Raw genomic sequence first — 14,226 nt, forward strand, 5'->3', positions numbered from 1 at the left:
ATGGTAAAGAGATACTGTTTCAAGACTAGTGAGGATGAGGAATTTCTTCTCTGAGGGTTGTGAATAGGGCTGCCAATTGTCTCATACAGGACTTCCCATATCTGTAAGGAAAGATAACTGCCCCAAATAACAACAATACAGGATGCTAATTTTCCCATAGAATTTTTTCCAATAGGGGTGGAGCCAGGAATACCCAGGACAGACCCAACTCCTTATAAAGAATGGCTGCTGACATCGTCACCTAGTTTACACTGAAACATCGCGCTGTGTAAAGCACTCATCCAAGTCAGGTTCAGATATGTGTTGGCCTGAATTCCACACAGTATAGGGCTTTGGTCCCTTGTGTCGCCTAGCCTGTGCATTCACACCAGAAACCAGCCTGGACAGTAGTCAGGTCCCTTGCGTCCCATTTCAAAGAGCTCTTTTTGGAACATAGAACATTACAGCACAGTACAGGCCCTTCGGCCCATGATGTTGTGCCAACATTTTATCCTGCTCTGAGATCTATCTAACCCTTCCCTCCCACATAGCCCTCCATTTTTCTATCATTCATGTGCCTATCTAAGAATCTCTTAAATGTCCCTAATGTATCTACCTCCACCAACTCTGCCAGCAGTGCATTGCACACACCCACCACTCTCTGTGTAAAAAAACTTACCTCTGACGTCCCCCCCACACCTTCATCCAATCACCTTAAAAATATGCCCCCTCGTGTTAGCCATTTTCACCCTGGGAAAAAGTCTCTGACTGTCCACTCAACCTATAACATCTTGTACATTTCTATCAAGTCACCTCTCACCCTCCTTCACTCCAAAGAGAAAAGCCCTAGCTCACTCAACCTATCCTCATAAGACATGCTCTCCAATCCAGGCAGCATCCTGGTAAATCTCCTCTGGACCCTCTCTAAAGCTTCCACATCCTTCCTATAATGTATAATGAGGTGACCAGAACTGAACACAATACTCCAAGTGTGGTCTAACCAAAGTTTTATAGAGCTGGAACATGACCTCGTGGCTCTTGAACTCAATACCCCAACTAATGAAGGCTGACACACCATGTGCCTTCTTAATAACCCTATCAACCTGCGCAGCAACCTTGAGGGACCTATGGACGTGGACCCCAAGATCTCTCTGTTCCTCCACACTGCTAAGAGTCCTGCCATTAACCTTGTATTCTGCCTTCAAATTCGATCTCCTGCAGTGTATCACTTCACACTTTTCCGGGTTGAACTCCATCTGCCACTTCTCAGCCCAGCTCTGCATTCTATCAATATCCTGTTGTAATCTACAGCAACCTTCTACACTATCCACAACGTCACCAACATTCACGTCATCTGCAAACCTATTAACCCACCATTCCACATCCTCATCCAAGTCATTGATAAAAATCACAAAGACCAGGGGGTCCCAGAACAGATCCCTGTGGAACACTACTGGTCACTGACCTCCAGGTAGAATATGTTCCATCAACCGCCACCCTCGGTCTTCTATGGGCAAGCCAATTCTGAATCACACAGCCAAGTTTCCCTGGATCCCATGCCTCCTGACTTTCTGAATGAGCCTTCCATTCCATGAGGGACCTTATCAATGCCTTACTAAAATCCGTGCACACCACATCCACTGCTCCACCTTCATCAATGTGCTTTGTCACATCCTCAAAGAATTCAATCAGGCTCGTGAGGCACAACCTACCCCTCACAAAGCCATGCTGACTGTCTCTAATCAGCCTATGCTTCTCTAAATGCCCATAAATCCTGTCTCTAAGAATCTTCTCCAGTAATTTGCCCACCACTGAAGTAAGATTCATTGGCCTGTAATTCCCAAGGTTATCCCTACTCCCTTTCTTGAACAAAGAACAACATTTGCCACCCTCCAATCATCTGGCACTACTCCTGTGGCCAATGAGGACGCAAAGATCATTGGCAAAGGGGCAGCAATCTCTTCCCTCATTTCCCATAATAACCTTGGATATATTGCGTCCGGCCCTGTTGACATATATATCCTAATGTTTTTCAAAAGTTCCAGCACATCCTCTTTCCTCATGTTGACATGCCCTAGCCTATCAACCTGTTGTACGCCATCCTCACAAATGTCAAGGTCTCTCTCACTGGTGAATACTGAAGCAAAGTATTCATTAAGGACCTCCCCTACCTCTTCCGACTCCAGGCATGTTTCCTCTTTTATCCCTGATTGGTCCTACCCTCACTCTAGTCATCCTCCTATTCTTCACATACATGTAGAATGCCTTGGGGTTTTCCTTAATCCTACTTGCCAAGACCTTCTCATGCCCCCTTCTAGCTCTCCTAAGTCCATTCTTAAGCTCCCTCCTGGCTACCTTGTAACTCTCAAGAGCCCTGTCTGATCCTTGCTTTTTAAACCTTAGGTAAGCTTCTTTCTTTCTCTTGATAAAATATTCTACGTCTCTTGTCAACCACGGTTCCTTCACTCTACTATCCTTACCCTGCTTCAATGGGACAAACCTATCCAGAATCCTATGCAAGTACTCCCTAAACAACCTCCGCAATTCCGTTGTGCACTTCCCCAAGAACATCTGCTCTCAATTTATGCTCCCAAGTTCCTGTCTAATAGCATCATAATTCCCCCTTCCCCCATTAAATACTTTCCCATATCATCTGCTCCTATCCTTCTCCAAGGCTATAGTAAAGGTCAAGGAGTTATGGTCACTGTTTCCAAAGTACTCTCCCACCAAGTTGTGTTATAGGCACAATGGGATATGATGTTCTTTGAATTGTCATTATTCCATATCTTCACATGCAGGTTTTAATTTTGTTAGATATAGTAAACAAGAGATTTACGGATCTGACATTATAAAGGACTGTAGTTTTTGAGGGTGGACAGGGAGGAAATGTGTACAGTGTCTGACTTAGGGGAATGGGAATTGTTTTCTCTCTTAGCTTAAGGTATAAGCAGCTGACTTCTTGGCTTGACTTTTATGTATTTTTCTTAATGCCCTGAAGAGTTGTCTTCAGAGTTTAATGGTCAGACTTCAGGAGGTGATAACTATCAGATATTTCATTATATTTTCTTTATCCTCCTTCACATTTATCCTCTCTCACAATATCATTTCCTAAAATGTCCAAGGTTACAAGACACAGTTTGGCACATTGAATCTGTGCTGCTTCTGGGACCTTCTGTTACACGTTAGGGCATGTTGTGTTTTCCCACTTCAATACCTGGCCATAAATTACATTCACAGTAAGACCCCCCACAAACTCAGCTGTGAATATTTTAGATACTCTACCCCACAGAGATGTGGAGGTGGAGTTATTCAGGATATTCCAGGCTGAGGTAGCTTGACCTTTGCACTATTGGTGGGAGTAGGTGGGTCGGGCAGGGAAACAGAGCTGGTCAAGCATCAGATCAGCCTTGATTGTTTTGAGTGGCTGAGCAGGACTGAAGGGCATAAGGCCTACTCCACTCCCATTTCTTGTGTTGATATATTCTTATTTTGTTAATTTTCTGATTCTAATAAGTTCATTGACCCCAATGAAGTAGTAGGGAAAATGATGGGACTAGAGTTCGCCTCCTGTTCCCAACACTCAGTGCACATGTGAATACCAGCTGCTAGCTATGCTCACTTCTACACATATGAATCCAGCGACTTAAATCGAGCCAAATGCCTGGAGGTGATTTCAACCAATGGTCAAAACACACAGGTCTTTTGTGCTGGCAACCAGAGACAAATTTCTCCACCAGTTGTACCTTGCTGACTGACCTTCTGTTTTATGGGGAGAAGGCAGCATCTGTGCATGATCTGCTTCAGGTTTGCCATGTTGATGATCCAATGGAATAGAATATTTTGCTTGCTGCTTGTGGGAGCAAACTAGGTGGTGAAATATCAACAAAGAGTCGAGGTAGGGAGCATGTTAAGGAAAAGAAGATCAGAAGTGTGCAGAGGTCCATATGAAATTCATGCAAGGGCTCCCAACGTGGACAGCATGTGATCTTGTGAAGCAAGAAGAGCACAGTTTATCTCAGCTGATGGTTAGGGAACTGCTATCAATTAGGAAAGGGAAAACCCAGCCAAGGGAATTGATCTGATGGAATGTGGGAAATGGTGTGCAAGCAGGTTTGAATACCACATGGAGTGGTTGAGGCACATACCATTTAAGGGTAGGCAAGACAGGTACCTGAGGAGAAGGGAATGGAAGGATAGTCTCATATTTCCTTACGGCATAAAATGATACCATTCAACCCGTTGACTATGCTGGCCCCCATTAATCCCATTCCCCCAATTATTTCCCTGTAACGTATTCTCTCTCAGATGCTCATTAATTGTCCCCTGATTCTCCTACCACCCACCTACACTGGAGTAATTTACCTATTAGCCAATTAGTCTGCCTACCAGCATATCTTTGGGAAGTGAGAGGAAACCAGAACACCCAGGGGAACCTCATGGACTCGCAATGAGAATGCTCATACTCCACACAAATGGCACTGGAGGTCAGGATCAAACCATGCCATTATCTTTTTATGGAATTGAATGTGGTAGTGTGGGAGGATGTTCAATGCTGTAAAATCTATGTAATTCCATGCAAGGATAATCCATGAAGAGTACTTCTTCCAGTGTCTTGATCAATAAATTTCTCTCAGGATGGAAATATTATCTTTCAATTCCATATCTATCCACCAACTGCTCTACATTCCATGACTCACACTGGCAATTCTATTGTTAAAACCATTCTGTCAATGATAGGGAGACCCATGTTTCTGTAGGATTCAACATTAGGACAAACTGAAGAGATGGAGGTGACTTTGAGCTGGAGCTGTGCGGGAGAGCAAGTAAGGGAGAGAGAGATTTTGGCATACAGGGGTAATACCGAGTCAATCAAACCTCTGTAAGAGTAGTTACAGAGCACTTAGAAATTCATGCGATTAGGCAAAGACAGTGTTGTCTTATGAAAATGAAATTGTTTTTGACAAATTTATGAATTTAAGAATGAAACATTCATCACTTGCCCATCAAACTTGAATGTCCATTGTGTTGTATGCTACTCACAAAAAAAAATGAGGTAATTATCCTAACTTGGACATGATGTTATTATTTTCAAAATAACTAATTAAAATTAAATACCTGACAACTATACTGTTTCCTGAAAGTCTTTTTAATTCTCATTTCTACCCAAGTGATAATCTTTTCATTCTCAAAATGATTGTTACCAACTAACAGAAAAGCTTCAACACAGAATGTTGTGTTTTCATCAAAGAGTAAATGGAGTGGACGAGAGCCGAATCCAAGACAAAAACGGTATGAGGATTGTTGCTGCCCCTAGATGCAGTGTTGTTGGCAGTACATAACTTCTGTCTGGTCTCCTCTTCCAAATTTGCACAGTCAGCACTTATGAAAATGCAAAGTATAGTGACTGTGGCATTAATATTTGTTGCAATTAATACAAGGGGGCTGGAATGAAAAAGTTACGTTTCTCTGTGAAAAGATAATACTTTAACACCATAATTTATAATAACCCAATATATTAGTAGTTTTTTTCAAACTCACAGAGTGCTGGAAAATAGTCTCAATAATGTTTCAGGCATGTTGAAATAACAACATCTGGGATAGCGAATGATTCTTAAGATCTGTACCCTTTCATTCTTTCTCTGTTGGTTGTACGTGACCTTTTTGATCTCTGGAAATGTATTGAATTAAGCTTGTCTGACCAGCAGCAGGAGGTAATTGTTGCTAGGTGCACAGCAAATTTGTTCTCACCAGGGTTTTTAGGACAGTTTTAAGCAGCCTGGGAAGTTAACATCTGGAAGCTAAATACAGGGTCTGCATTAGTACCAAGAGACCATCTAAAGTGTACATCTGTTTGGCACGATTAATCATTAGGAATTACATTCTGACAAACATTAGGACATGCTGCATTATGTCTTCCAGAATGTATCATTTTCTGTGGTAGTTGTAGGTGTGAGAAGCAGCTTTTGAACTTTCGATGTAAGACCAGGAGAAGACTATTATAGCTCTCAGTTCAGAACCATTCCCTTGAGCCGTTTGACAACTCTCCCACTCTCTCTGTCTGTTTCCTCCCTCCTGCAGAATGCCATGCAGATTGTTGGTTTCATGGATGACGAAGTAGAGTCAGTTCTAGAGGTGGTAGCTGCAGTGCTAAAGCTGGGAAACATCGAATTCAAGCCAGAGTCCCGAGTAAATGGTGTGGACGAGAGCCGAATCCAAGACAAAAACGGTATGAGGATTGATGCTGCCCCTAGATGCAGTGTTGTTGGCAGCACATAACTTCTGTTCATATTGTGTCATTGTGATTGTAAAAGCCCTCTCTCAACATAGGTAGTCACCAAGCAGAGGTTAGTTTAATGTGATTCTAGCTTGATTCTTTTTTGAATTTTCAAGCCTTCATTGACCATATTATACTAGTTTGAAAGTGAGGCATGAGGTGGAGGCCCACATCACAGTCAACAGAAAATGATGTCTGGTCATGGACTTTCTGGGGAGCCATCAATGTGACTTGTTTCATCACAAAGCAATTTTGACAGCAGCTACAGAGAAGTCCGTCTCCCAGAACATTCCTAGCCCAGCTATGGGTGAAAACGTAGTGGGAAGAAGTGGTGGAATCTTTGTTGAGAAAGACCTTTGAGCATGATCCAAAATCTGGATGTGGGCCAAAGAAATGAAATCTGCTTGGACACTGCACAAAGTGAAATAGGGAAGTAAAAGAGCAATAGAATAGAGAAAATATATTCCACATTCATGAATCTTTGTTAATCACGAAACCTTCTGAAGCATTTTTCTATTAACTTTGACACGATCCCATAATGCTTGATATGAAGTTTAATAAGGCCGATAAACTGAATGTTTGGGTCCTTGAGTCATGGTGGTATCTTAGTAAAGTTAGTGGGTAAATTTTCAGCATGACTTGTCCCAGTAATTCTATTGTTGTAGTTACTCACTTGTTTTATGTGCAGAGCTGAAGGAGATCTGTGAGCTGCTTGGGCAGGATCAGGCTGTGCTGGAGAGAGCCTTTAGTTTCCGGACTGTGGAGGCAAAACTAGAGAAGGTTTCAACAACACTTAATGTAGCCCAGGTAAGTGTGTCAAAGGCTCACATTGTGTACTCTAATGCCAACCAAGCTACACTTACTATTGTTCTAAATACTACAACAATTTATGTAGCACTTTGAACATAGAAAATATCACAGAAGGATAATCAGACACAAATAGACAGGAAACAGTGGACATGACCGAAACCTGGGTGAAAAAGGAGATGATACGCGAAGGAATTTAGCTGGAGGTACTTCGGAACATTTGTCTCAGACATTCAAAGACACTGCTGGCAACGATGTGCCCAGGGAGTGGGATACAAAATAGGTTAGACAGACGTTGGTGAATTCTGGGGTGGTGCAGGCATGAGCAACAGGAAGTTACAGAAGAACAAGGATGCAAATCTATTAGGAGATTAGATTTAAATTAGGGATGTTGGAGGATGGGAATCAATTATGGGTCTGCAAGTATATGGTTGCTGGGTAAATGACATGAGACAGACCACAGAGTTTGGTATTGATATTGGTTTATTATTGTCACTTGTACCGAGGTACAGTGAAAAACTTGTCTTGCAAACTGATCATACAGGTCAATTCATTACACAGTGCAGTTACATTGAGTTAGTACAGAGTGCGTTGAGGTAGTACAGCTAAAACAATAACAGTACAGGGTAAAGTGTCACAGCTACAGAGGAAGTGCATTGCAGGTAGACAATAAGGTGCAAGGTCACAACAAGGTAGATTGTGAGGCCAGAGTCCATCTTATCATATAAGGGAACCATTCAATAGTCTTATCACAGTGGGATAGAAGCTGTCCTTGAGCCTGGTGGTATGTGCCCTCAGGCTCCTGTATCTTCTGCCTGATGGGAGAAGAGAGAAGAGAGAATGATCCGGGTGGGCGGAGTCTTTGATTATGCTGGCTGCTTCACCAACGCAGCGAGAGGTAAAGACAGAGTCCAAGGAGGGGAGGCTGGTTTCCATGACATGCTGGGCTGTGTCCACAACTCTCTGCAGTTTCTTGCGGTCCTGGGCAGAGCAGTTGCCATACTAAGCTGTGATGCATCCAGATGGAATGCTTCCTATGGTGCATCGATAAAAGTTGGTGAGTGTCAAAGGGGACATACCGAATTTCTTTAGCCTCCTGAGGAAGTAGAGGCGCTGGTGAGCTTTCTCAGCATTGTTTGCCTTGGAAGGGATTGCAACAGACAAAACTGTAAGTAACAAAGGCATGGCTGAGTACTTCTGCAGCAAATGGACTGGAGCAGGGTGGAAGCATACACCTTGATGGAAATAGATACCCTATGGAGAGGAGAGGAGTCAGCAGTTCACTTTGAGATTGGAAACACATTTCATACTGAGATTGCGGCCAGGAATGGATATGGAAACGGGAAGGTTTGAGGACAATGGTTTCATCAAACCATTGATTCCAACGATGGAAATTACACCTTATCCCAGGCCGCAAAGTTGGATATACTGTTTAATGAACAACGGCAGGTTTTGAGAGGTGATGGAGGAGTAGGTGTGAGTTTTGCATGGATACATGTGGAAGCTGATCCCAAGTATTCAGCTGATTTTGCCAAGGGCCAGCATGTAGATAAGGAAGATTGTGCAAGGATAGATGCTTGAAAACTCCAGCGATATTAGATACCATTGTAGGAGCTGCACTCTTTATAATGAGGTGGATAATGGAGGAGAAGCATGGAGGTGAATGGGACTGCTCTTGTCAAAGACTGCATGATTGTTATGGACAGGTAATGCACCATGTTAACCCATTTTGTAACCACTGGGGGCTGTTTCACTGCTCTAACAGTTGTGAAAATCTGGGAAGATACAAACACAGAAAAGCTTGATTTGGACATAAAGTTAAAAAGAGAGACAAGGAAGATGGTGCATTAGCTGCAAGGCTAGCAACATCAGGTGAAGAATTTATTTTTAAGGAGAGTGTTGATGGCTATGAAAATAAAGAAAGACTGCGTTTGTGAAGGAACCAATAGTAATGTCAGCTGGCAAAAGGTTAAGGAAATGAAGTCGACTGATCAGGAATTTATTGTGAATGGAGGGAAGGATGCAGTAGATGATTGGGTGGACAAAATGAGCTTGGCAGGTTTCCAAAGTGAGATGTCAGGAAGTGATATTTTCTCCTATTATGTTCACATTTGAAACTTGGGAATTAGAACCCTGGCCCAAACGAGGACTACAAAGAATGGTCTCAGTTTTTGTCATTAAAAGATCCCACACATGTTGTTGAGGACAGAAGGGGCGAAGGAAAGGGATTTAAGATGATGAAGTGGAGAGAGGAAGTCGGTGTTTTTTTCTGTGCTGTTCTGATAGGGTAGTAAGGATTGTTGAAGAAGGTAGGGAGACCCTGGCAGTTTAAAAATATGTAAATGATAATATGCACTTCCATTTGCAAATACTTCTAATGTAGTAAAATGTACCAAGGAGCTTCACAAGAATGTTGTCAAACAAAAATTGATGCTGAATCTCAGAGAGAGTTCAATGTATTTGACTGAAAGCTTGGTCAAAGAGTTAGCTCTGAAGGAGCATTTTAAAGGAGGAAGGAAATTAGAGTAGTGAGGAGATTTGAGTTGGAGGAATTGGTTAATTCCAGATTTTGGGGTTTTGGCTGCCTAAAGTGATGAGATTAAATTTAGTGACAATCAAGAGGCCAGAATGACGGAGGCATTTACATTTTATTGGTTGATATTTTGGGGCAGGGTGGTGATGGGTGGTGGGTGGGGGGCTCAGGGGTGGTTATAACCCACGGGGAAAGTACACAGGGGTAGAAAGTAATTAGAAAACACGGATGAGAATTTTAAATTGGAAGCATTGCTTAATTTGAGCCGGCAGGTCAGGCAGCATCTGTGGAAAGAGAAGCAGTTAAAGTTTCAGGTTGAAGACCCTTTTCATCTGAATTGTTAACTGTTTCCCTTTCCACAGATGCTGCCTGACCTGCTGACTTCTTCCAGCATTTTCTGTTTTTATTTCAAATTTCCAGCATCTGCATGTTTTTATGTTTTTCATTTGTTATTAAATTTTGTTTGTTATTGTTCTCATGTTCTCATTTGGGAGATTTTATTGTGTTAAAAATGCTACACAAATACAAGTAATTGTAGATGCAACTAATGTTCCACAATTTTACTTTTGTAAAGATTGTTTTAGACAATGTATTGCTTTCTGCAAAAGTTTTTATTTTTGTTTACAAAGTTGTTCTCCTGATCATGGCTGACTTCACTGAATTTGGCTGAACACCTTTTTCCCTACCTCTGTATCCCAATTCTTGTTCAAATGAAAATCGAAAGCTTATTTGTGAATGTGCTGGGACAACATCAGTAGGTTACTCATCCATGCAGGATTTCACACCAAGGCCCATATTGTCTCCAATCATTATTCATGCATACACTTCTTTGGGTGTCACCTCATTGCAAGCAGCAATAAGAATCTGACTGATTTTTCTCTCCTCTCATACACCACACCATATTGCATCTTTCCCTCACCTCTTCCCCAGCTGATACTTTGCTTGAGGCCAGCTAAATTAGCACATGTGGTCCTCCTTATCTTCATGCTATATCCAGCCTTGGTCTATTTCCTGTTCCAATGTCTGCAATGGTCTATTTTGCAATAGACTCCTTGGTCTATTTCCTGTTCCAATGTCTGCAATGGGCCAACATTTTCATTGTATCTTGACTCCTTTTCTTAAAATTAATGGATTAAATATTAAAATGGTCATGTTTGTATTGTGAGAGGTCATGGGATGATTGAAATAACACATTTAATGGAAGAGGTATTCTCTCTTCCACTTCATAGCTTTGCGTAGTTTTAATGTCATCTCTCAATTAATTTTATTTCTAAAATATTAACACTGGAAGATAACTTATGTTGTATCTTGATTGTTCTTTACAGTCATTTCTGAAATATCCTGGAATGAGAAGGTTGCCCTATTATGTGCAGCTAAGAAATTAGATCTACTGTATATTCTTTAGGAGGATGAGAAGTGATCTTATTGAAAAATATAAGATCCTGAGGGAGTATGACAGGATAGATGTCAAGGCATTTCCACTAGTGGGAGAATCTTAAATTATAAGATTGGGGGGTGGTCATGTAAAACTAAGCCACATAGGAACTTCTTACAGAGGGTGGTGAATCTCTGGAATTCTCTACCCTGGAAGGGTTTGGATCATTGCAGGTATTTAAATTGTAAGTACTTTCATTTTTGAAAGATTAGGGAAATGACGAACTGGCAGAGAAGAGGAGATGAGGCCTGGAGCAAAACAGCCATGGTCATCTTGAATGGTGGAGTGGCCCACTGCTCCTATTTTCTTAAGTTATTATTTTCTGAGATACTGCTTTTCCAACCATGTTTTTTCTCCACCTTTTCAGGCTTACTATGCACGTGATGCATTGGCCAAAAACCTGTACAACCGGTTGTTCACTTGGCTTGTGAACAGAATCAATGAGAGCATTAAGGTACTGACGAGTGTTCTTTTAAGATGAAGCATTGGTACCCATGAATGTAAACAGCCAAATGTTGATTTTATCAAATGAATAGCTGATATTGTTTAAATATTCTTACAAAGGAAGTTGAATGTAAAGGTCCTATTTTCTCAGACCTCGCTGTGCCTTGTTTGAAAAACTCAGAGTTCTGTCACCTGCAAAATCTATTCTTAATAATAAGCTGAGTGCTGCGATATTGCAAGAGTGGGATTACCTCTTTACTAAAATTGATTTTTCATAAGCATCTGAGGTATGTGCTTCACTTGCTTATTCCCTAGCATGTAACCTAGAGACTCAAAAGTGTTAATCAAATAGAAAGTTTTTATTTAAATATAGAAAAAGCTGATAACTGAGAGTATTTTTAGTGTAAAATTACTCCTTCTATATAACAATGGAAAATAGACTAGTTATTTAAATTATGCTGCCCCTTAAAAGTAACTTCAGATTCCTCGCAGTTCTCTGGAGATCTGCCATTCTCATTGGGCTTAAAGGAGAGTCATGGAAGTTTTTAAATGAGCACTACCTATAGGAAGTTAGGAAGTGGGAAAAGAGAGGTTCTGCAAAAGTAACTGCGCTTATTACACAGCTTCTGACATTCATTCCATTGATCGAATTTGGAACTAAATTTTGTAAGACCAGACACATTATACCACAGACAGTAAAAATAAAGCTCTGGCTTGTAAGAATTTCATAATAAATTGGCTTATAACTCTCAGTCAATGCATCTGTAACTTAACAGCTTATATCATTCCTGGTGCAAGATCAAAGTGAGAAATGGAAAGGAGGTTCTTTCCAGCCATTGTTTGGCATGAAGTCAATAGAAAAACCCGATCTGCATCAATAGGAAATTTCTGATCTGAATCATTAGAATGCACAACATATTATTTTGGGAATGCATAATGCAACATTATCAAATATTCGTTTCAATAGGCACAAACCAAAGTGAGAAAGAAGGTGATGGGAGTGCTAGACATATATGGATTTGAAATTTTTGAGGTAAGTTTTAAAATCAATAATTTCTTACCTTTGAAGCCTTACCTTGGATTTACAGGTAACATTTCACTTGTTATTGATTAAACAGAACTAGAAATTCCAGCTCAATGTCTTTTTTTGTTGTACCTCAGCACTGGCAGAATGTCGCACAGAAGTCATTCTTTAGCCACTTCAATTTCCTCCACATAATATCAAAGAGCAGATATATGCTCAGAACACAACAAAGATTTTAGATCTTGCTGAACTGTTGAGACGTAGAATGATAGAAAATAGGAGCAGGAATAGGTTATTTGGCCCTTTGGGTCTGCTCTACCATTTGGCATCCATTTCTGTATCTTGTTCTTGCCTTAGGACATAGAAGGACACCATTCAGCAATTAGATTGGTACTTATACCTATTCACATTAGGTCTGTGTGCTATTTTATCATGAGTGTCCTGGCATTGACTAATTGGGCAAAGTTCTGGGATCTCATCTGTTCCCCAATTAACAATAATGGGTCTGTACCCCTGCAATGACCACTCTCCATAGTGAATGATAGAATCATCACTCCTAACATGTTATTAATTAATGAAAGTGTATATTTAAAACTGCATTAGAATGTGAAGCTTATGTTGACCCGGAAGAAGCTGCATCACAGGTTCGCCAGAACGATACTGGGGTCAGAAGGACTAAATCGTGAGGAGGGATTGATTGATTAGACCTCTGTTCCTTTTATTATGAAGCACTAGGAGTGATCTACTCGAGGTGTTTCAGATGATTAAAGGATTTGATAGAGCATATACGAAGAAACTATTTCCCATGATAGTGATGCAGAGAACAATGCGGCATAACAATTTTAGTGTTAGCTTATTCAGAGGTGGCGTTTTGAAGGATCTTTTTTATATGGGGGGTAATGCAAATCTGGAACTCCCTTGCCTAATGTTCTCTTGTCTAATATTCAGAACTGACATGGGTGTATTTTTATTGGATAAGGATACGTAACCAAGACATGGAGATTTGATACAGCCATTGAATGGCCCTGCTACTCAGTGGAAGCATCATGCATTGTGATGAAATTGATTAAAAATATCATAATGAGCAATAGATTTTCCTCAACACATAGCTTTGACTTTTTCTATGTGGGGCAGTTTATCTCAAACCAGTTTCGTTTCCTCACTTTCCCTTTAAAGTTACTGGGTTCACTGGAAAATTTATGATTCTCCTGTGTAACATCTTTAAAAAGTGTATCTGAAGTGTGTTGGAGTATTAATACAATAACATCCAATAGTCTGGAAAATCTGCTCGTCTGGCACCAACAAAGTTCTGAGCATTGCTAGGTTGACAGTTTTGCTGTATAATGTTCCTTTAATCACTGTGCAGGCTTTACTTGTTGCTGAATGGTGGTAGATGTTGTTAATATATGGTTATTAATTAGTGCATGAGGCTGTAGTAGTGTTCCCAGGACAATGCCTGTTAGTGGTTCCTATTGAATGACAGTGAAACCATTGGACAATACAGCAAATTATTCGTCCTCTTCAAATTAAGGAAAAGGATTATGTACTTTGATATGGAAATGTGTTGTGGGGAAAATTTCAAATGATAAGTTTCAGGATCTGTTTCATACATCATTTGAAGCTGACAAGATATGTTCCAGTTCCAGCAAAACTCTGATAATTCAACATGCTTGGAACTTTGGTGGTATCAACTTGGCAGAAAATTTTCAGACGATTAGATGTTTTTCCAT

The 14,226-nt window shown here is 40.7% G+C and overlaps 1 protein-coding gene across 1 annotated transcript in view; it reads left to right on the plus strand.

The window, feature by feature from the left end:
• LOC127572193 (unconventional myosin-Ib-like) overlaps positions 1-14,226 on the plus strand; it is a 204,044-nt gene that overhangs the window by 135,195 nt on the left and 54,623 nt on the right. The window contains 4 exon segments of the mRNA XM_052019109.1: positions 6,058-6,205; positions 6,942-7,060; positions 11,396-11,482; positions 12,440-12,505. Of these exon segments, the coding sequence (XP_051875069.1) occupies positions 6,058-6,205; positions 6,942-7,060; positions 11,396-11,482; positions 12,440-12,505 (420 nt within the window).

This window comes from Pristis pectinata, chromosome 1, assembly GCF_009764475.1.
Source record: "Pristis pectinata isolate sPriPec2 chromosome 1, sPriPec2.1.pri, whole genome shotgun sequence".
Classification (NCBI taxonomy): domain Eukaryota; kingdom Metazoa; phylum Chordata; class Chondrichthyes; order Rhinopristiformes; family Pristidae; genus Pristis; species Pristis pectinata.